This window comes from Cyprinodon tularosa, unplaced genomic scaffold (genome assembly GCF_016077235.1).
Source record: "Cyprinodon tularosa strain WSP-4 unplaced genomic scaffold, ASM1607723v1 ctg237, whole genome shotgun sequence".
NCBI lineage: Eukaryota > Metazoa > Chordata > Actinopteri > Cyprinodontiformes > Cyprinodontidae > Cyprinodon > Cyprinodon tularosa.
The window spans coordinates 340,739-363,192 of NW_024038885.1; the positions used below are offsets into that span (position 1 = coordinate 340,739).

The 22,454-nt window shown below is 41.5% G+C and overlaps 1 protein-coding gene across 9 annotated transcripts in view; it reads right to left on the reverse strand.

Moving 5' to 3' along the window:
• Window positions 1-22,454, reverse strand: part of sox5 (SRY-box transcription factor 5) — a 90,688-nt gene that overhangs the window by 37,383 nt on the left and 30,851 nt on the right. For 7 of the 9 annotated variants that reach the window (XM_038287186.1, XM_038287187.1, XM_038287191.1 and 4 more), the window contains exons 5-7: window positions 12,056-12,142; window positions 5,324-5,496; window positions 4,100-4,168 (exon numbers count right to left, since the gene is read on the reverse strand). In XM_038287186.1, coding sequence (XP_038143114.1) covers window positions 4,100-4,168; window positions 5,324-5,496; window positions 12,056-12,142 — 329 coding nt within the window. The remainder of the gene's footprint in view (window positions 1-4,099; window positions 4,169-5,323; window positions 5,497-12,055; window positions 12,143-22,454) is intronic. The other 2 variants (XM_038287192.1, XM_038287188.1) reach the window with 1 other exon arrangement.

Here is a 22,454-nt window from a genome sequence, read left to right on the forward strand (position 1 = left end):
GAGTGGGCTTGACCGTGCAAGTGTGTTTCGGTTGACTAGCGTTTGATTCATTAGCCTAAAAAACACGCTCGCATTCGCTCATCCCTCTGTTTCAGACTGCATTGTCTGTTTGCGCTGCTGTTCTCTGAACATGCGAGCGCTCACTCTCAAGGTAAGCCCTGAGCCGCTCGGCAGGTGAGCTCCTTTCATCCCCGTCGCGCTTCCCTGCGCGGCTGCAGCAGTCGTCCCCCGGCGGCTCTGGGGGGGGCCTCGCGGACAAGACGTTTAATTAGAATGAGACGGAAAGTAAAGGGAGCTGGAGGTAAATGTGCTCACCTCTTCCAGTTTAACAAGATGGCCCCCAGCAGGGGGGTAGTGTGTTAGGGAAAGTGCATGTGTGTGTTCTTTTGTGTTTTTGCATGTTGTGATTGGGAATTCTTGGCTTAACAAAAAGTTCCCTAGGATTTGACAAAAACGAAGGTCAGTTTTGCTTGCCCTGCAAAGCCTAAAAATAACTTGTCCCATGTGTTTTGAAGACTCATTCATCTTAAGGCAGGAGTTAAGGTGGAGCTAAGATGTTGGTTAAAAAGGTGGACTTTCTAACGCACACAAATGCGGTGATCTAAAACTTTCCTTATACAGTAGCTCTGGTTGAATGTTTATGGCAGTTTGAGGGTGTTTTTCGCAATTTTCTGCAAAATCACATTGCCTTTTACTTCATTCGTCACCCAAACGATTCCAAGCAGCTTCCCTCTCTCCAGTCAAGCAAAGAAAATTCAAATCATCCCACAGCATAATGCTGCCACCACCTAAAACCAAGTTTAAAGTTAACAGAATCTAAAAAAATCAGAGTAAATGCTACATTTCTAATAAAAGGATAGAATTTACTGGCTTCTGAACCCTACAGAGTGATATAAGCAGGTTTAGCTGAACATCACCAACTTGTGCTGTTATTATAACCGCCTCTGTGTGCAAACTCTGCCTTTGGCCTAAATAAGAGCTAAAACTGAAAGCTTGACATGGGGTTTCAGGGTGAGAAATAAAATAGAAAACCCAACACAAGGACAATAAATAATTTGTTTTCTTTTTGCATGAGGGATGTGTGTCAAACTCTTCTCTTTTTTATGAGCTTTAGAATTCGTTTCATTTCATCACCTCTTCCAAGTGGACGGTTGAAAGCATTCTTTGCAGGCCTTTGGGGGTTCGAGTCTAACAAAGCCAAGGACGAGATGCACACGGACCAAGGCGCGCAAACGGAGGGACAGCTGAACTCAGCCTCGTTAGGGGGAAACGCAATCACAAGGGGCTTATCATACGGGCACAAACACACACACATACACCGCAGCACACTGAACCTTGTGCTCTGGCCCTGGCAGGCCATTGTATTGTGGGATTGTGCGGACAATCTCTTCATGAATGATTAAGCAGTGTGTTTCTCGACCAAGTCTTTGATGATGAGTGCGTGTTTGATCGTCAGCTCTCCCTGACTATGTTTGCGCCAGCAAACGATGGCGAGTATTTTACGTTTTTTTTGTCCCATTTTATTATTTTTGTGTGTGTGTGTCTGAGATCCATGCAAAAAAAAGTGAGATTTTGGAGCTCCTGCGATGAGCCCCTGTTGATTGTTTCCCTCCCTTAACGAGGCTGCCTACAGCTGCCCCTGCTTGTGAGAAACTATTGTTGGGCGCGTTCAATGGAGAGACGCTTGTTTGGGAAAAGGTTGCAAAGTCATGGGAAAAGAGAGCTTTGTCTCGGCGGGGTCGTGAGGGAGTGAATCATGAGCGGACGTGTTTATAGCTTAACACACACACAGCTGCAGCAAACGCACACACACACACACACACACATGAAGAAATGAAAGCATCAAGACGGCACAGAGGAACCCTAAGAAACAAACATGTGTTCTCTTCTTTCTTTTTCTTGTCAAGGGAGACAAAACGTGAACAATGCCGACTTTAAGTCAAACAAAGCAAATAAACTGCTTCGCAAAGAATCATGGACAGACAGACAAATGTCCAACGCACATGCAATCACAAGGTCTCTTATCACACAAACTGTGTGTGGCTACACTCTTGGGGAAAGGAGAATGTGTGTGTGCGCTCCTTCTAGGACAGAGTGTCTCTTTATGGTACAAAGCCCCGCTTTCTCAGCTTAAAATTCAGTGTCATCTGCCTTTACAAAGGCCTGGGCTCTTCGTTCCAAGCCACCTGGACCAAAATAGAGGCTCCAGTGTAGCATCCTAAAGTACAATACTTCTATTTTTAAGTGTTAGAGAGATACCCAACCCTTTCTAAAGCTGGAGACAAAGATTCCCATTGAAAAGGACGTCTTAAATTGAATAACTTTGCCAGTCTATTTAAAGTTTGTCATTATATTCTCCCTAATTAGATTTGGACATTGCAAATATGTGGAAAGAAAATGGAAATTGAGTTTGCAGTCTGTGTTTAGGATTAAAGGAGTTCCACCTGGATGTGTTACTATAATAGTGAAAAATGTGAAAGAAAGGATCTCACACAATGCAGCCAAGGCCAAAAAATCTAACACTTTCAAATAATATTACTATATGGTATCATGGCAGCCATATACAGCAAAGTATCTGAATTTGATTTTACGAAATTAAGTATTATTTTTACATCTTCAACCCTGATCAGTTTCCATCTGCCGATTGCAGAAAAGGACTACCGCAGCATGATTCTGCCACCACCCTGTTTGTACATGTTAGCCGTGCTTTCATTGAATTAAAATGGAAATTTGGAGGGAAATTTTACAGTGTCAGAAAAAGAAAATGCAGATTAAATCTTTTATTCCATTCAATAGAGTAAAATGAATCAAGTGATGCAAGGCGCAATGTCTTCATACATTTAGGTTACACCTGGCTGCGATCAACAGGAAGTAGAGGTAGCAAGTTAATGCAGACCATAGAGCATAATGGACCAGGTTTATGATTAATGAGTTGCAATCAGGCAAGTTATACAAACTGTATCATCTCAGCTAGCAGCAGCGATGGTACATGCCAGATGCAGACGTAGAGAGAGAGAAGTGCATGTCAAAGGCCGCATTCAAGACAGCGGCAGCGGAAACAACTGATCTGTCATGGGATCTAATTGTTAACTACATGAGAAATAAGTCAGTAACCATTTACTCTTTTGCAAAAAAATAAATAACCTTAAAAAAAACAACTTAAGAGAGCGTATAGACCTTTTTGTAAACTTTATTAAGTTGATTTGAGTCTTTTTACATTAAGCTCTGCTTATGCAGATTCCAAAATGGGCATACAAAATCAGTTGGAAACATTTTTAATGGTGTGTTGAGGACATACTTAAGGACTTTATTCATGGAAATCGGAATAAGGTAAATTAAAGACATAAGACTCAAGTTCAAGTGTTTTTTTTTTGCCAAAAATGTTTAAAAATCATATGTATAGGCTACTGTAGGCTCCATACAAAACTCATTACTAATACACCTAATACTCTTCTACTTCTCCTGTTCTTCTGCTAAGAAAAGACACTGAATGTTTATTTATTTAATCTGCAAAACTCATCCTTTTATTTAAAAAATACCAATTAAATGTTATATGTCCTAAATATCTGGCGGTATTTTCTACTTTTTTTCCACTAAAGGTGTCAGCAGCACAAACCACTCCATTTTCCTCCCTTGCCTCCTTAGAGCAGCTGCATAGTGGAAACTTGCTTTTTCAGTCTTTTTTTTTTTTTTTGGGAAACACAGCCCAAACTATTCTTAGACATAATTAGGTTTTTCCTACACAGAAATTAAAAGTACAAGTGGCCTGCTATGATGAACTGGTATGCAGCTCTGGTGAGATTTCTGTTCCTGTGACTTAAAATGCAAAGCTTTATACTTGCTAAAACATTAGCTGTAATCCATCACAGAACACAGGCCAGTTTTAGGTGATTGCATGAGTTGTGTACATCTGTGAGCGTGTTGAGGAGCTGCTATAAAAGCAAATGTTGATTCAGGCCCCTGAGTGCTGATGACAGAGCAAAGCTGCAACGATTACAATCACAAAACTGCCTTTGTGGGCCACTCTGACACACAACTGAAAGCCACATTCACACAAAACACACACTCACTCGCACTGCCCGACACGACTGGGCCTCACCTGGATTTGTTGCTGCAGGAGGTTGATTTTGTGTTGCTGCTGCAGGAGCTGCTGCTGTTGCCGGGCAATCTGGGAACAGAGCACACAGCGGTGTTTTAGAGGGTACATGCACATGCGTGTATGCGCGTGCGGCCGAGCTTGTGGGAGAGGCAGCACATCTGCGGGTCTCTGAGGCCCTGGTTGCACGACAGAGGGTCGATGCCCTTTCATGAAATATTAAAGCTCGTCTGATCTGGACTCAGCAGTAAACAAACAGTTATGGACAGACTCAAAAGCAATGCTAACTTTACTGCATGTACAGAGAACTGTTTTTTTTAAGATTATACTAAATTTCTCAGCTTTCATAGTGTGTTTTCTCTAAGATAGTCCTGGCAAAATATTAAAAGCTCAGTGTAGTGAAAACATACCGTGCAGTAACAAGGATGTGCTAAAGAGTCCAGTTAGGACCTGCTGTGAGATGCAGCCCAGGGCTTTGTAATGCATTGTGTCAGTCACAGGTGATTTGTCCTTACAGCTGTGCGTCTATGTGTGGGTTTGGATAAGCCAAAGTTTTCCAGAAGGGAAAAAAAAAGCAAAAACAAAATAGGGAAACCCTTCAATATGCAAATACCTGGCAGAGCCTTGCCTAGAAGCCTCAACTGTGTATGTGTGTGAGAGAAAGAGGGAAAAAAAGTGTGTGCCTTTGTTACTTCTGCTGCAGTACTAAATGCCCTCAGCATGTTTCTCTGGTTGCATCAATGTTCTGTATGATTTGAAAATAGGTGCATTAAAAAAAGGTTGGATTTAGTCAGTTTTTAATGAAATTTTAAAGTAGTGGCAGAAAAATGAAAAAAATATTGTTTACACATCCAGGTGCAGCAGTTAAATTAAATCTGTTTCCACATTGAATTTTTATGCAGACTTGGAAAAAGAAAATGTTAAAATTAGAGTTTTCATGAAAATTCAAGAGATTTTAATTTAAGCCAGGAAAATAAACACGTCTTAAATAAACTAGTGTGCTTTTTCTCTAGGAATGCTATGTGCTACTCAGAGTTTCTAGTTCATTTATTTCTGTTTGTCTGCATTTAAATTGATTTGAACTAAATAAAAGGTGCACTATTTTGTGCTTTTGCTCTTTTATTGTTTTAGCTTAAAAATGATTTTAGACTGAATTGAAGCTCTGAGAGTTTTCAGCTGCTGTGGAATATTACACACAGATCCTTCACATGCAGTGGGCTCCTCTACCTGGTCCTGCTGCTGCTTGGCCAGCTCCATCTGCTGCCTCTGCTTCTCCATTTGTGAGGCGGCCAGCTTCTTCTGCTCCTCGTGCGCCGCCAGAAGCTGCTCCCTCAGGCTGCTCAACTGGCCAATCATGCCCATGAGCTGGCGCTCCTTCTCCGCCAGGCTGTCTGGGGTACCTAAAGGGCAGAGAAAAAAAAAAAAGGGAGGAGGGGGGCAGGTCAAAGGTGAAATGTTAGCACTTTGAAGAGGAGTAAAAGACCCAGCTAAGGTTACCTTTTCCTGTTTAAATGGAGAATATAAATTAAACCAACAAGTCGCCTTTGTGTAGTTAGAAAGTCATCCATACAATGGATCCGCCGACAAGCATGTGGTGCATCCGTAAACTGATATTGCCTTTGAAAAATAGCAATACCTCATAAACTTTCACACATTTTGACGCAACTTCAAACATCTATGTGATTTATTGGTAGTTGACGGGATAGAGAAACTCAAAGCTCTGCAGAAAAATACGACAAAGGTCATTCCCTCTTTATGAAGAAAACTTCCCCACAGCATGATGGTTAGTACCTCCAACCTTACAGTTAGTACGCTGGACCAGAAAGAAGATCAAAGCTTGGGATGAATCTGTTTTCAGATGCGCCAAAGCTTTATCCCTGACCTCTCTAGACCTTACAATGCTGTTTCCTCATACAGTTAAGAATAAAAAGACAGAGAAAGTAGAAACCCAGAGTTTCTTTCTCCTTCTTCTTGCTCATTAATCATCCATTTATGTTGGTCTATCTCATAAAATCAAAATAAAATATGATGAGGTTTGTGGAAAAAGTCTAATAATTAGGACTACTTTTGCAACATGGACATTTATAGCATTAAGAAACAAACAAAACCTTTGTTGGTTAGTGTTATATATGAGTGGTATGAAGGTTTTAACTGCAGGAGGGGAGCAGTGTAGTAGATTTGCTTTGTTAAAGAGCACCAGTGTCGCATAGCCAGATGTTAACTGGTTTCCCTGGGAGGGAGAGGCAGGCATCAATTAATCAAGTCCTATCCATCATCATTATCATCATCACCATCAGCTTTAGTGCCTTATTGAAAGAAGGAAAAATAAATCTGGCTGGGGAAATATTTGTAAACAGGCGAAATGTGGTGGGGAGCAGGAGCAGGAGGAAAAAAAAAAAAAAAAGCAAATGTAATATCTGAGCCAGATTCATACGTTTCACAAACAAAAACCAATCCTCGGCAAGGTTTGGAAATTTAAATTTCTCGCTTAAAAAAAACTGGGAGCCAAACGGAAACGTATTTGGTTTTCCAGAGAATTACGAGGACATTTGGAGACTGATCTGCAGCGACTAAGCTGTATTTCTGTGTGATCAAGCTTTAGGAGAGAGAAAGAAGAGGGAGAAACCAGCAAAAAGAGAGTGTGTCTGGTCTGTGTTTACTCTGCAGTCAGCCAACCTCCTTCTCACATTTAGCATGGCCTGACCTTTGACTCCTTGGATCCTGACATACCAGCTCCATTACACACACACACACACACACACACACACACACACACACACACACACACACACACACACACACACACACACACACACACACACACACACACACCTCCACACAAGGCCTAAATCATTCAACAGGATGTAGTTATAGGGAGGCACACTGAGGCCCAATCAGCACAAGTGTGTGAGTTCTTGTCTGGTCATATGTACTCATGTTTGCCTACATGCCTTTGTTCAGCCTTTGCGTGTGCACGTGTGGAGCAGCACAATCCCTCATTGTTCCTCAGCTGCTACCTTTAACAGGACCGCATTCCTGCGCCAGCCAAACCAGATGAGGAAGAAAAAGGGGGAAGAAAGACGACGTAGCGGGCATGAGGGATGGAGACGTGGCAGCTGAACCGCCCTTTGACCACTCGGGAAGGTGGGAGTCGTCCATTTGTCCACTCAGCTTGTAACCTCCTCTGCTGCCCACCGGCCAACCCTGCGCCTCCTCCTCCTCCTCCCTGACTTCCCCCCCTACACTCCATCCATCCGCCAACAATGAACAATAAAGGCAACTGTCGGGAGCACTGGCCGCTGGAAAAATAAACACGCCGCTGTCCTAACTCACAGACCCACCTTTGTAGAGCCAGAGCAGGAGTGTGTGTTCTTGTGTGTATCTGTGGAGGGGGGGGCCTGCTTGTGTGTGTGTGTTGAGCCAAAGCTGACGAGACAAGAAAGAGCCTTGTGTTAAAAACGTTAGGCTGTTCAAACGCGGGGTGAAGGGGTTTGGAGGAAAAGGCCGGTGGGGCGAAGGGGGGAGTCACTAAGGTGAAAGGATGGATCAAAGGAGGCTTTTTTGTAGGGGTTAACCGCCCTTCTAACACAGACACGAAACACACACGCTGTGAAAGCTTTAAGGCTTCTGTGGGTTCTGAAACAAAAAACATGTATAGTTTTTAAGATCTGATCTCTTCTTTTACCATTTATCTTTAGATAAACTAATGTTTGGAGTATTAAGTGAGGAGTGAGACCAGATTTTCGGAGCTACATCTCTTGCTTCTTGTTCCCTTTTCTTCTGAGATCCAGAGCTCCTTTAGTCGGCCCATAAATCAGCCTGCATCGCCTTGTTTCCCTCACTGCTCCGAGGCAGGCAGGCAGCCAGGGCGATCGATAACTGGTTTCCTCCACGGGTTAACGCACATTCTTCCTTAGGCAGATTACTCCATCCTGTGATTATCAGAACCAAGACGAACTTTCTCTCTTTCTCCTCGTTCTCACACTCACAGCCTCGCTCATGTATAGGGTAATTAACCAATTTCTAACAATGTAGTGCTTGTCACCGCGCTCCTACGGCTAATTAATGACTCCGGCTGCGTTGAAAACTCCTTGCGGGCGAGACGAATGAAAGGAAGAGGAGCAGGCAATAGATGGAGGAGACAGTGATGGCAAAAAGTCACAAAGCAATGGAGGAGAGGAAGGAAAGAAGTGGAGATTCAGTGAACAGGCTTTTTTCTGTCCAGTATCCATTTTCTATTAACTATGATCTTGCAAATTCTACTTTGACTTATCCAAATAATAATTGTAAGGACTATTATCAAAAAGATAACTTACAGATGTATTGATATAATAGAGAGGAATGACAAAATTAACTATATATAGGCTTCAAAGCAAAGTTTACATTCAACTCAAAATCTAGATTCCTGTGGGAATTGTTCATTTTTCTATACATTTAATTTGTGAAAAATTTTCCTCTGAATCTCATTAATCAGACATTTTCAGTACCTGACTGATTTATTGGTGCATCTTTATTAAAAGGGCCATTCACCAACAAGTTCTTTAGCTTCTCATTGCCACTATAAGGCAAACAAAACGTAAAGTTTGTAGAAATAATAATAAAAAATCAAATGCAGTTTTGCGCCAATACTATTTTAACTTATTGTCTTTAATGAAATAACTAATTCCATAATTATTTTATAGACTTTCTTAAAAACTAAAATGGCCTTCATTGGAAATAAAACATGTTTTTAGTTTGTGCAGCTTGCTGAATAGAAAAGAGGAATATTGGATTGCATCATCATTTCATTCATCAAAAAATAAATATTCTAATTCCTCTTAGCTTAACAATCATTTATGATTATATTTTATTTAATGTGTGACAAGAGGAGAGCATTTTAAAGTGAGATTAGGAGGACAGTGGTCAGGCGTCCTACATATGTATAGTAATCTCTTACTAATAACAGCTTTAGGCTAACTATTGGTTCTGTTATTTAAAAACAAAACACAATAAATTGATTTTTCCATCCTTCAAATGTTGGTTTTTATGATGGTGTTTGGTTTTAAAATGTTGAAAACATCAACTACTGTTTAAACTGACCTTGCCTCATCATCCAAAGCAAAGAAACAACGGCCATCTGTTTGCATTAGGTGGTTCATATATGTTCGTAAATGTTCCAGTTAAAGCAGCTGTTTTTAACCTAACCATCTCAAACACCAGGAGGCCTTCAGTTTCTTCTCATCAGGTTGAAAAGTAAAACTTGAGCAGCGTGGTTATAGGTCAGGTAAATCAAAGCCAGGACAGACACCTCGTTTTTGACTCTTCTTCATCCACTGAGACACGTTTGATGTTAATGAGGCTCCACTATGGGAGCTTTTATTCTATCTCTGGGCTTCCATAAAGGTGAGTATATATACTTATCTATGTGAACCGCATGGGGCCTTTTAACAACGCCTCTAAAGCGGGGGGTGGCGGCTCAGAAGTACTTTGTTCCTGGGCAAAACACTTTTCGAGGAAATTCGACGTGGCGGGAAAAAAATGGTAAAGGATGCACAGAAAGTGGGAGAACAGCACAAACCCTTTTTGTTTTCCACACGTTATTTAGGTACTAAGACACACTTATGGCTTCAACAGATATAAGAACTTAGAGGCATGCATATATTGCTCCCCAGCTGCTGGTGTGCAGCGCGCCAAGCGGGATGGCCCTACACGGAAATGTCAACGCGACAGGGAGCTGGAAAAAAGGGGTTTGATCAATGGAGCTCTGCTCTCGATGGCCACGCTGCTCAGTGAAGCTCTTTGATTTTATATTGCTTGGCTTCCTAATGAAGTTCAATTACTGGAGGAGAATGACAGCTTTGCCTTAAAGTTACAGTGAATCCAAACTGCTCTCCCCTGCCTCTTTAAACTGCCTTTCTCAGTCAAAAATTCTTACATAAATCTTTCTTGGACGTTAAGTAGAGGTGAATTCTATAAACACATAGCCTCATAGAACTGTAGTTCATGTTTTGACAACGGAAAGCGATGTTGAATTGTATTTTTACACAAAAAGTCAGTAATTGAAGAGCAAATGAACAAAACGTTATTCTTTTTTGCAATTGTCCTAAGGTAATTGATTCCAATAATTGCCATAGAACTTCAAAATTAATACCCTTTAAAGGTGAAATTTACATCAAAACTATACTCAGTTACAGGACTATTAAAAACTCTGTTAATAAGAGTATCTCAAATAGTTTGCTGCAAAAGGCTGAGGAAGAAAAGAAGAGATAGAAGAACCACCAAAGACTTTGAAGCCTTTAGGTCAGGCTGTTTGGTCTGTTCACAGGCCAGCCAAAATCTTTATTCAAAGACATAAATGACCATGAACTCAGATCCTTAAGCTTAAATGACATGACCTAGAACATTCTTTACTCCAACTGATGTTATTACATCTAGTTTATCCATCCATTCATTTTCCATCATGCTTATCCCAGTTGGGGTCACGAGGGTTGCTGGTGCCCATCTCCAGCTTTCAAGTGGCCAATAAGCGGGGTACACCCTGGACAGGTCGCCAATCTATCAGTATATCTACGTTATATAGATTCCAAAGCATATTTTAAGCTTCAAAACAGATATTCACCACTGATTTTATACAGCTACATTGACTATTCACTTTCTATTGTGTAAGAGGAGTTGGTGAACTTGACTATAAAAACCTAAACATACAATAAGTAATTTCAAAGGCACTAACCTAAAGTTTCAGATTGAGGAACCTAATTGTCTGGGGAATAAAGTCAGGCAGTATTTCCTCATGCATCATGGGATTTGCAGTTTTATTACATGATAAGAACCGCTCTATCATTCAGATATCATCATTCAGAGATTGTGGACAAAGAAAGCTCCGAAACCACGTTAGTCAAATAAAAAAGAATAAAAAAAATAGAAGCAGCAAATAAAGTATTTTGAAATATATAACTCACTAAATTATAATACAGTTCCCATAAAAATCTGGTCCTCAAACTTTTAGGCTTCAATTTGAGTCAATTAAACCAAAGACTTTTGATATTAGAAGAGATATTTTGACAACATGTCAATACCACAGGTAAACTGAGACAGAAATTCCTCCAAACCTTCAAAATAAGAGCCTAGCACATGTATACTGGCAGGCTGAATAACGTATACAAATATTTATTAAAAAAATGTAGCCTACTTCACATCAAATTAAAAGTCTAATTTATAATTGCTGGCTTATTGCATGTCAAGGCTGCAGACTGATATTTGTCTGTGTCATAATTGCGATGGACAGGCGACTTGTCCCAGGTGTACGCCACCTCTCGCCCGTAGACAGCTGGAGATAGGCACCAGCACCCCTCGCAACCCCGCTTGGGATAATCGCAACTGAATTTGATCGCCATGCTTTTAATGCATCATAAGGGAAGCTCTGAAGTTGGAAACTAGGTGCCTACATACCTGCTTAATAATACACACTATTTAGAAAAGTAAAGCATTGCACAGTTCTACCTGGTAGATGGTCTAACTCTAGATAACTGGAGTTCTCATCCACGTCTTCAAACAACTAATGGAGACCAGTCTGGCAAATCTGTTAGTTATGCTATTGCTTTTATAAATATATTTATTGTTTAACTGCATCTCACTCTGAGGAGAAAACATATAGTTTAGAAGACAGTCTGTGTGTAGGTGAGGTTCAATATGTTACTGAGTAAAATAATAGAAAAAAACAGTACTGCTACTACGACTGCTAACAGTATTAATGATATTGGTATAAGATTTTTGGCTGTGACTACTTTCACTACAATCACTGTGGTTAATTTGTGTAAAAAAAAAAAAGCTAAGATCATTCTGGATTTTTTTTTGGGGATCAGGCACCAATTTAAGAGCCAGACTTTGTTTTTTTTCGATTATTGATTCAGTTTTTAGCACTTATTCCTGTTATACAGTATCAGAGTCGTTTAGTGCTGTTGCTCTTTCCTTTTGCCGTACCTTTAATTTCTCCGATGTGCCCTGAGCCCATGGCCAAAAGTTTATCCTTCCAGTCCTTTGACAACAGCCTCTCAATGCTGGGGGGCTCTGTTTAGGGGAGGAGGGAGGGTTTGGGGTGGGTGGGGGTTCAGAGGAGAGGGAGGGAGAGAGAGAGGGATTCAGTTGGCTGGCCAACATGACAATAAAGCTCATTTAAAGTCCATTTGCTGTAATAAAGGCAGCGGCGGCTCAGCCTAATGGCCGCATCAGCAGGAGAGAGAGGGAGAGAGAGAGGAGCGGAAGGAGAGAAGCTGATAATCGAAAAGAGAGCAAATCTGAAAAACAAAAACAAGCAAGCAAAAGGGAACGAGTGAGAGAGGCAACGCAAGAGGAAGAGAGAGATGAGTGGAGGACAGAGAGAGGCTTTTTTCCCCTCTCACCTGCTGCTAGAGAATCATTAGCCCTGTGGGCCCTGAGACAAAGAGGGCCTTAATGCACCCGCCACAATGGACACATTATCAGCTAGCGCTTTGTTTTCAACACACACTTCACACAGTCTCTTACACACATGCTGACAAAAAAAAAAAAAAGCACTGCACGAGCACACACACTTGCAGAATCCCTAATTACGATTCTCACTGTGGTCACATTTGTGCACAGATGTACACACTCGCACACAGCGGGAGGAGTGGAAATGTCACACAGGAGAGCATACGCATGGAGAGAGACAGTCCTTAATGTGTGCACACGGACCGCACACACACATCAAAAAGTTACACGCAGCGGTGGGGATTAGGTTTTAATGCAACGTATTGTATTTCTAAATAACTTAGAGAGAAATACACAGTTTTAAACTAAAAGCAAAGTGTTTAAATCAACCATGTTTTTTAACTTTGGAAAGCACCACACCCAGCAGCCTGAGCAGAAAACACCCTATTTACATGCTGACACATAAAGTATTCATCACCTAATGGGAATTACGGAAACAAAATGCTTGATTTACTTCAACTCTAAGTTTGTTCCTATGTTTACTCATCTAACTGATTCTTACAAAACACCTTGATGGTTGTTATTTATGTGAATCACCGATGGATTCAGCGGCACTTATGAATAAAAAAAAAAAAAAAGTATACCTTCTACACTCACTCTTAACCAAGCTTGTTCTTAACAAGATCAGTTTGAACTGGTTTGATATGCAGATCAAGAGGTGTTTTATCGTTCAGCAGATATGGCAAACTGTCCAGGGTTAAATCTATTGGCGGGGGCATCCTTTAGTGTCACTGCAGGCAGGTTTCTATCGCCAATCATCCTGGAAATATTCAGCTAAATAATAAAATTGATGAAGTTGCATTTTTTTCCGCAATATAAAAGAATATCTTTAAAATCAAGCCTGAAATGTATACATTTTAATTTTATATATGTGAATACGCACAAAAAAGTGAAAAAAAAACACTAATGGGGTAAAAGGGGGCTAGAGAGGTGGACTTGCCCAGGATGCTATTTATCGAAGAACCACCCCTGTGCAGATGTGCACATTCTGAGATGAAAGGCAAAAATAAGTCCAGGTATACAGTATCTAATGCAATGAGCTAAACAATACTGAATAAAACATTTTTTTCATATGGTGCTCTAAAAGCTCTTAAACTTTTTTCACGCTGCAGTGAAAATAGCGTAAACAGACAAGGATGGCAGAAAACCGAAGATTTCCAAGATTCAATAATTCCTTCAATCACAACTGCACAAAAACACAAGGGATTGAAGACGGTAAAAGTTGTCAAACGAAACACAAGTCCACATCCACACACTGTACCTCAACTGTGTGCCTCCAGCTTCCCCTGAGGGTTCAGCATGGTCCCATCCTTTGGCTTTGAGAAAAGTGCATTCACGCCCTGCTGATTACCGCGGCCGCGCTCACCCAAAACACCCCCCCACGCCCCCACAGAGTCAAAGATCAATGCTGAAGTTCAAACTCTGACTTTTCCTGTTCATCTCGCCTTCGTCCTTGTCCTGACCTGTCCTTGTGTTTGCTGCGCTGGCAGAGATTCGGTCCCTGACGCGCCCTCTGTGCTTTTTGTCTCAAACTCTATCTCAGGGGGGTCGACTGGCAGAAAGCTGAAGGTATGAAGGAGGAGGAGAATGGCGGGGAGAGATGGAGAATGTTCAGCTAAAATGGGAAACGGTGAACGACTACATGAGCAGAAGAAGGAACAGACTCCTGCAGTTCTCCCCATGACAGCTGTCTTAGCATCAACCCAACAGGTGCTATTAGCCTCCTTCTCTCTCTCTGTCTCTGACTCCATCCCCCCCACCATCCCTCCTTCCCTCAACAATGACAGAGGCTTTTAAGCCAAAGAGCTTTGACAAGTGAGAGGGAACAACAAATGGCAGTGTCGCCAGTTCTCTCTCCATCTCCCTCGCTCTCCGTCTCCATCTCCTAGTTATTATTTTTATTTATTAACAGGGCTGCAGCCATTGTCCCCAGTGACAGGCCGGGGCCACTTTAACTATTAATAAAAGCCAAGAGGCTCTTTCATTGTGTGGCGGATGGTGAAAAGGAACGAAATGGGCAGGAGGAGCTGGGAGGAAGACCAGAGAAAAGAGGTGCAGGCGTGCTGAATCTTTTAGTGAGATGCTGAATGCTGTGGGGAGCCTCCACTGTCACCCAAAACTGCCCTACAAACACAAACACAAACTGCTGAATAGGTTGGACCTGTCACCTTATAAATGTCACCCTGACTCCCCTCTATTAGTTTCTCATCACCGCCGTTTTGGCACATTAGAATCCTGTCAACCTCTCAGAGCACTTCCATAGCTGCTTCCAGACTTCCCAGCACAACAATAACATCATGTCTGGCACACATCCCTTCTAGAAAGCCGCCTTTTTACTTCGGCCACATTCAAAGATTTACTACTTTTCTACTAAGTAGATAGAAAACACTTAATTTACTTTACCCTTTGTTGGAGCTGGGCAAGAGAGCAAGCATTCGCTCAAGACGCCTGATAAAAATAACTCTTACAACTTTCAATATCCCTGTTAAAGATGTGTAAATAAAGGCCGTGTTGATTCGGGAATATATTTTGGGTCACTTCCTTGTTTAAAGATCCAATTTAAGGTTTTTTTTGTTTTTTTGTTTTTTATCTTCAGGAAGGTTTCTCCAAATTTCAGCTAAAAACTTTTGACTCTCTGCACACTAATTGACCTTGAGAGAAAGGTCAACCCTGCAGCATGACTAACCCTACGCTGTGCTTACTGTATCACTATACCATGATAGTGTTGGTCCTTTTTTTAACCTTTTAATAGCTATTTGATGGTTTGGATATGAAGGTTGAGGCACATACTTCTTAATATTGTGATTTTATTGCTTATAATAAAAAAAAATAACATTAAAATAGTGTTTTCTTGTCTTTCCCTCTTTGATGCACATCTATAAATGCCACATGATGTCATATACATCCTACAGACGGAACAAGAAGTCATGAATTACTAAATAGAGGAATCTTCACTAGTTATTTTCATAAATGCAGTTGAGTCAAATAAAAAGCTCATAAAGGCAGACCACTACTTTGTGTCGTTATGTGAAATAAAGACTGCACAAGTCTTTCCATGGAATTCACTAGCTACTCCCTGATCTTCTTGCTGCCTGTTAGTGTGTGTGACGGATGGGTGTATTTTGGCAGCGAGGTGAGGTAAGTGTGCAGAGCCTGGTACCCACGCAGGGGCGTGAGCTGCATATTTTGCAGGGTGGGGTCCTTCGAGCTGAGGGCGGAGACGGACACCCACCCACCCCCAAAACAATACTAATGCCAATGCAATCAAGTTCACGCTAATTTATTAAAGAACAACCTCGCTATTGAGTTTCTCTGTGTTTGTGCAGAATCTGTTTGTTTCAACCGCCTGAAAGTTTAATGATGTTTACACTGAATAAAATATTGCAACCGTAGATGTTTAGATTGCTTTTTCTTAGAAATTCATATTTGCCGTCTTTCTTATAATTGTTTTGTTTAGTTTTTCATAGCCGGTGATGAACGGGATCCCACTTAGCTGAGGGGGGTTCTAGGAAAAGCATACAGGAGGAAAAAAAGCTGACAATAACTCTGGAGTCGTCTTCTATTATTTTGGCTCATTGGCTCAAACGGAGTCAAGCTGCCGCCCTGCAGCTGAGCCAAAACAACCTTGTCCACCTGCAGAGAGAGCGAAACTGTGCGTATATGCAACGGAGAGCTCCACCAACCCAGCTTTTGGATCCGTGGTGGGCTTTTGGTTTGGAAGCTGCTGGAGAGGGGACGCAACCTCTGTCCATCTCCCAAACAATATCCTCCCCCTGGCTTTTCTCACTCACTTTCTATTTCTCCCTCAGGCGTTCTGCCCCGAGTCACCACAAGATGCCAGCTCCATTTTTCCTATTATCTCATATTTGTGAAGACTGGAGACTTTTAGAGGAAAAAGGGAGGGAACAGAGTAGGAAAAGGAGGTGGAGAGGGAAAGTAAGACAGACAGAAAGCTCGCAACAAAGGGACCTCTGTACGAGAGCCAGGTCCAGCCAGGCTAAGGAGAGGGTGGAGGGTAGAGGAGGAGAAAGAAGCAAAAGGGAGGAGGAGGAGGGTCGACAGGAAAGGGCCCCTGTTTGAGATCCCCGAAAACAGTCTCCACATTGACTCGAGCTTTGGCAGAGATGGAAAGACGCTCCAGCTACTCCACCTTCCCTCATCACGCTCCTCCCTAACAAACCCAGCAAGGGTCAGCCTTCAATAAGCAGCTATACGAACACTGGTGGAACTGCTCATCTCAGTAACAGGAGATATGGAGAAAAAACTGACTCAAAACTCACTATTGGTCATAAAAAATCAAATTAAGATAATTCAAACAAACATCAGAAAATCAAAAATAATAAGTGTAGTTTATTGGCAGGAAACAGACTAATATTTACTACGTCACATGTTAACTGTCTCAAACGCCAGCCTAAAAAGCTAATTGGATTTTTTAACATTTTAAAAAGTAAAAAAAGGGAGAAAATATGTTTGAAAACGAGGTAATAATAAAAGACTAGATGTATAATAAAAGGTGTTTTTGATTTTTATAGCAAATTAAAAGCTTCTCATTTATTGACAACCTCAGGCTGGCTGTTCCCCCCCTAGCAACGACGCCAGTGCGCTCCATTATGAAATGATGATGTTGATATTTTGATGATCAATTCATGTCTGGTTGAGCTGGGCCATGTGTCTGGACACATTTTTCAGCGATTCCCTCTAAAGACCGTCCAATTTTTTCCAAGGAGGCGCCGGGCCCTGCCAAGATTATGGGCGTTCTTTGGTAAGAGAACATAAAAATAAATAAATTATAATGCAAAAAGACATTAAAAAAAAGAAGTCGTTTCGGAGGTTTGAGAGCAAATAGAGAGATGTATCAAAAAGCTTTTTGTCCAAGCCCACCCTCACACCACCACCTCCACAAGGTTAGCAGCTAAAAGTACCAATTACTGGCTTGTTGATGGGGAGAACAGCGCTTGGCAACGGTGGCTTCGGTGTAAACATTAAAATCCTTCTCCTTACTCTGTAACCCCTTCATGGTGCTCCCTGAAGCGGGGGACTGGAGCAAGAAAGGGAGGAGAAGAGGCGGAACACATGTGTGGCTCTCTGTCCACTGTGACTTTTTCATTCAGAAGCAGCTCCCGCTTCAGTTATTAATAACCCCCCCGACCACACACAGAATGAAAGAATCTGGCTCAAGCATACAGCATGACATGACACCAACTTCTGAGATTTGATCACCTTTTTGGGCGAAGCGACGGGGGACATATGGTTCACCCAGGAAGTACGTTTTACAAACACATTTAGGGGCGGAACACCTGTTAGCGGAAAACTGCAAGCGTTCACACATAAAATTCACTTGCCAAAACACCTGAAGTGTCTGGGAGGAAGGTTTTATTTGAGTTAATTTAAAAACGAACCACCCTCCCCAACCTCTCCATGCTAAATCCCAATCATGCTAATACGAGGCGACTGTGGTGTAAAAATGTATTTTAAAAATAATGTCATTTAGCTATCACAAAACAACAGATGTAGCGGGATATTTTTTTACACCCTAATATTAGGGATTGTATGGATGTATAGCAACATGCTTGTATGAAATCCGGCGCTCTAAGAATAGGCCGCAACACATAAAGCGAAAATTTACAAGGGTGTCAGTCAACAATTTAATAAATTGAAAATCCATTTATGTGAATGCAGAGTTCTGCCCTTCACTCCGCTGCCTTTTCCCTAACAGATGGTGTTGTGGGTGCTTATGTCCAATTTGATTTGAACCAAACCCTCAGCCAATTTTTACACTGGCATGAAATCTCAGCGAGCCAGATCCACACACTGGCAGTCAGAAATAGCAGCGGAGAGGGCGCGACATTGTGAAAGAACGATGAAGGGCAAAATCTGGAGCGACATTTGAGAAAGTCGCAGTAAAACTTTCCCCGTTGTTTCACTCTGGTTGTTTGTTTTCTGTCTCCCTCCTTTTGCATGTTTCTCTTTTTCTTTTTTTTCTGTAGGGCTGGTGAAATTAGCGATGCTATCTTAATGTTTTTATTTTTTGCAGGAGACAGAGAAATGTTCCTTTCACACATGCAAGCGCACCATTTTCCCAATTGCCTCTATGACCTCCATTATCATTAAATGGTGTTTGATAGCATCTAGACATTTGAATCCGCTGTGGACTAATTCTGCTCGGGCCTTGATAGCCGCTGCCACAGCACCTTATTAGGGACAAGTTATGGGAGCAGAAGCAGAAGCCATTTCCATTTTACTGCCTCATACTTCACAGGCTGAGGTGTGAGCTCTGGTACTGTTAGCCACAGAACACGGTCTACTAATTGCCCAGTTAACAAACAGGGCCTCATGAGAGACTTTTGAATAGATAATAGAGACTCCCATGCCACAATGGGACATGCTGTTTCTTAAAAGGATTCATAAAGCACAGTTTAAAGAGCTGCTCTAACAAGTATATAGAAAACTTAAGCATTTTATTTTGAGGTAGGTAACTTTTTAGGTGTGAATCTTTTTGTTGTATTGCTTCATCAACAGCTTTTTTTCTTTTTACTTTAGTCCATTAATTTACCAGTATACTCCAACGTCCAACAAAGCATGATGTTGCCATCACCATGCTTTAGTATGTTGAACAGAACTGTGGATAGCTATATATTCATACTGTAAGTTTGCAGTTGGGGCATTTTCCTTCCTTCCTAAGAGAATAGGATAGACAGGTGGTCTGCTTAAAACTCCCCAACTGCTTTGCTGTTTGATAGTTTAGGTGACTTTTGAAAGCAATTTTTTTGCACTTTATTTAGGTATATATATAAAAAAACTAGGTAAAAACTAGCTAAATCCATTTTCAGTTGTAGTGCGACACAATACGAAAACATGAAAGAGGTAAGAATACTCTACAAAGCACCGCAGGAGGTCAAACACAGAATCACTATGGTATCATTCAACAAATCCATGAAAATCTCTAAAATTAAATTTGAGGTAATTATTGACTTGTTTGCAAAGCAAAACATGATTTGCTGTTTACTCAATACTTAAATTTAATGGAAGAAGAAAACCTTGATTTATATCACTGAGATGTACATGTGCAGCCGATCAGATAAGCCATAAAAAAATGAAATTTGTCAAGAAGGGGTCAGGGTAAGGAGAGGGTTAACAAGTCAGGGGGGCTATGCTATGTTTTTAATCCCTGCACATCTCTCCCTGTCAAAAGCATCCCGTTAAAGTCGGCCAGAGAGTGTACACCGGTGTGTAAAGTGTGTGTCGTCCACAGTGGGCTCATGCTGCTGTAATGGAAAATGACACTTGCAATCTGTCTCGTGGCAATAACCCCTCTTCAGCGCTCTTGTCTCCACTCAGCACACACAGACGTGCACGTGCACCCACCCTGAATGGTTCTGTCACTGCCGTAGCCCTCGGGCCGTCCTTGTCACAGAACAGCTTTATTGCATCATTTTAACGTGACAACAAAAGAACATATTGTGTATTGGGCCTACTGTGTAGAGACAGGGAATGGACCCACGCATTAACCACACTAGTGTCATGCGCGCACACACACATCGCAGTGTTTTCACTCGCGAGACATGACATTTTTCGTCTGCCTGTCAAATCAATGACAGAGAGACAGGCACAACAGCAAGGCACTCCTGACACACTAATGCTACTTTGCATGTTGGAAGTCTTTTCAAACTGCTGAGCTGGGACTTTAACCTCCATGTGTATTGTGAGTGTGTGTGCGTGTGTGTTTGTTCATGCAAGGCTGATGGATGAAGACTGTTATTTCTGATGCTATCATAGTTTTGGCCTCGTCTTTGCAGTTTGATTGACAGTTGGCTTGGCTTTAGAGTGGCTTTGCCTTGGTGGACGGCGGAGGCGTGGCCCGCCTATTTCAGTTCATGCAAACGTCGTTGTCAAGCGCACACAGACACGCATGCACACACTTCTCCCTCTGTTTATCTGCCTTGATATCCCACTCTGTCTCCTTTTTCTTCTTTTCTTCTCTCTGTGCGAATGTTTGTTCCATCTGTGCTATTGATCGGAGTGAGACAGAGCGCGTTGTAAAGTCTTAAGAATAGCCAACATTGTCCCATGTGCTGCCTTAAAGACAGGAGGACGGGACATGTGAGAGCCATTAGACCGATGGCAACAACGGCCCAAAGAGTGCTGGAATGCTCCTCTGACTAACATGTGTGTGTTTGTGTTTGCGAACGGTTGGAGCATTACGAGTCACTGTGCTCCAATTATTCACTCACGTCAATGTCTCTTCTTGTAAGTCTTTTCCTACTCCCAAGTTTTCCTGGCAAAGATCTCACCGCTTTTAGGCGAAAAGAGAAAGAAGGAGAAAAAAAAGTTTGATTGGTTGAGGAGATCTGCCTCGTCGATATCGGGTGATGCTGCTGGTTAGGTCACATTCGGATCACTTAGCCATCTGTGGCTAACAAATTGGAAGGGAACTCAGACAAAATTAAATGACAATATCCGACTTGGTAAAATAACTTTTTTTTCCCGCTCTTTTTGGCATAATTTCCTTAATTTGACAGAGAACAGAAGACAGAAAGACAAACAGGAAAAACAGAATGCAAGTGAATTGCTGTAGACGTTCAGTTGGCTCGACTTGAACATGGAACTCGACTGGATGAAAGATCAGAGCTTATTTGAAAGACAGATGGAACCTTCGGCAGGTTGACATGTTTTACTCTACTATAAAATGGAAATGCTATTTCGAAAGAGGCTTAGAAGTTCTGAAGAAATTAAAAATATCGCAATGTCTGTCAAGTGGAGACAGCATGTTGGAGAAAACTTAAATTTGAAATAAAAAAAAAAACACTAAACTTTATGGTACTTTTGCATTTGGTCCATTTACAGATAATTTTTCTAATAATTTCCATTTTTTCAATTTCAGTTTTATGCCTTAATTGTTTACTTCTTTTCCTCCTTTACATAGTTGACTAGATTTGACACTTCCTCCTCCTCACTCCATCATTCCTCTCACGAGACACCCACGACTCTTTGAGTGGGCTAATGGTCTAACACAATTTGTCTCATTGGAGAGTGAAGCCCACAGTGCAGTTTGATAATCTCAGAAATAACTTAGTTACTGTAATTGAACAAACCAACAAACTGGACAAGGAAGGCAGGATTCACAACAAACTGGGATAAAAAAATTATTCAGTAGATGAGATAAAGGAGGACTAATATCCCTGCTTTTGCCAGAGTGGTAAAAAATGTTTTGGTTTATAGAATAAGAAGGCCCTTCCCCCTAACCTTGCAGTAGCCAGATTGATATGCCTAGAACTGAGTTGAGTTCTACGATAAAAATCTGGGAAAGCTCTCACTCAGTCTGTCCGTGATGTGCCAGCTAGTACCCGCCTTCCATAATACGCTTTCAGCCAATCATAGCCGCGAATTGTGACGCTTCAGACGTGCTCCAGGAATGACAGGTGGACAGTCAATCCTACATGTCCCACCCCAAAAACCACTGCTGGCATGTCATTGGTCCAACTCACTGGTTGTTACAAGACGGACGAATTTGCGGGAGTCTTTCAAGATGAATTTGAGAGAGAGAAAACTCACGACAATCCAGCTTTTAACGCAACGTTACTGCCCTCTATATACTTTGATCTCATTACAGCTATCTGAAAATATTTTGGTAGGGAAAAACATGAATGGTCATGGTTAGAAACCAACAGAAGAGTTAGATTTACTCCATGACAAGGGAGCCATGAACCCCTACCCTCTGCAGTCCATTTGGAAATATTTTACTAAAGGAGCCTATCCAATCACTCTAATTAAGATAATTTGGTTCAGTTTTATTTATATAGCACCATTTCAAACACCTCCAGCAAAAGAATACAAATCAAAGCTGGATTCTGGAAGAGCAGGTTTCATGAAA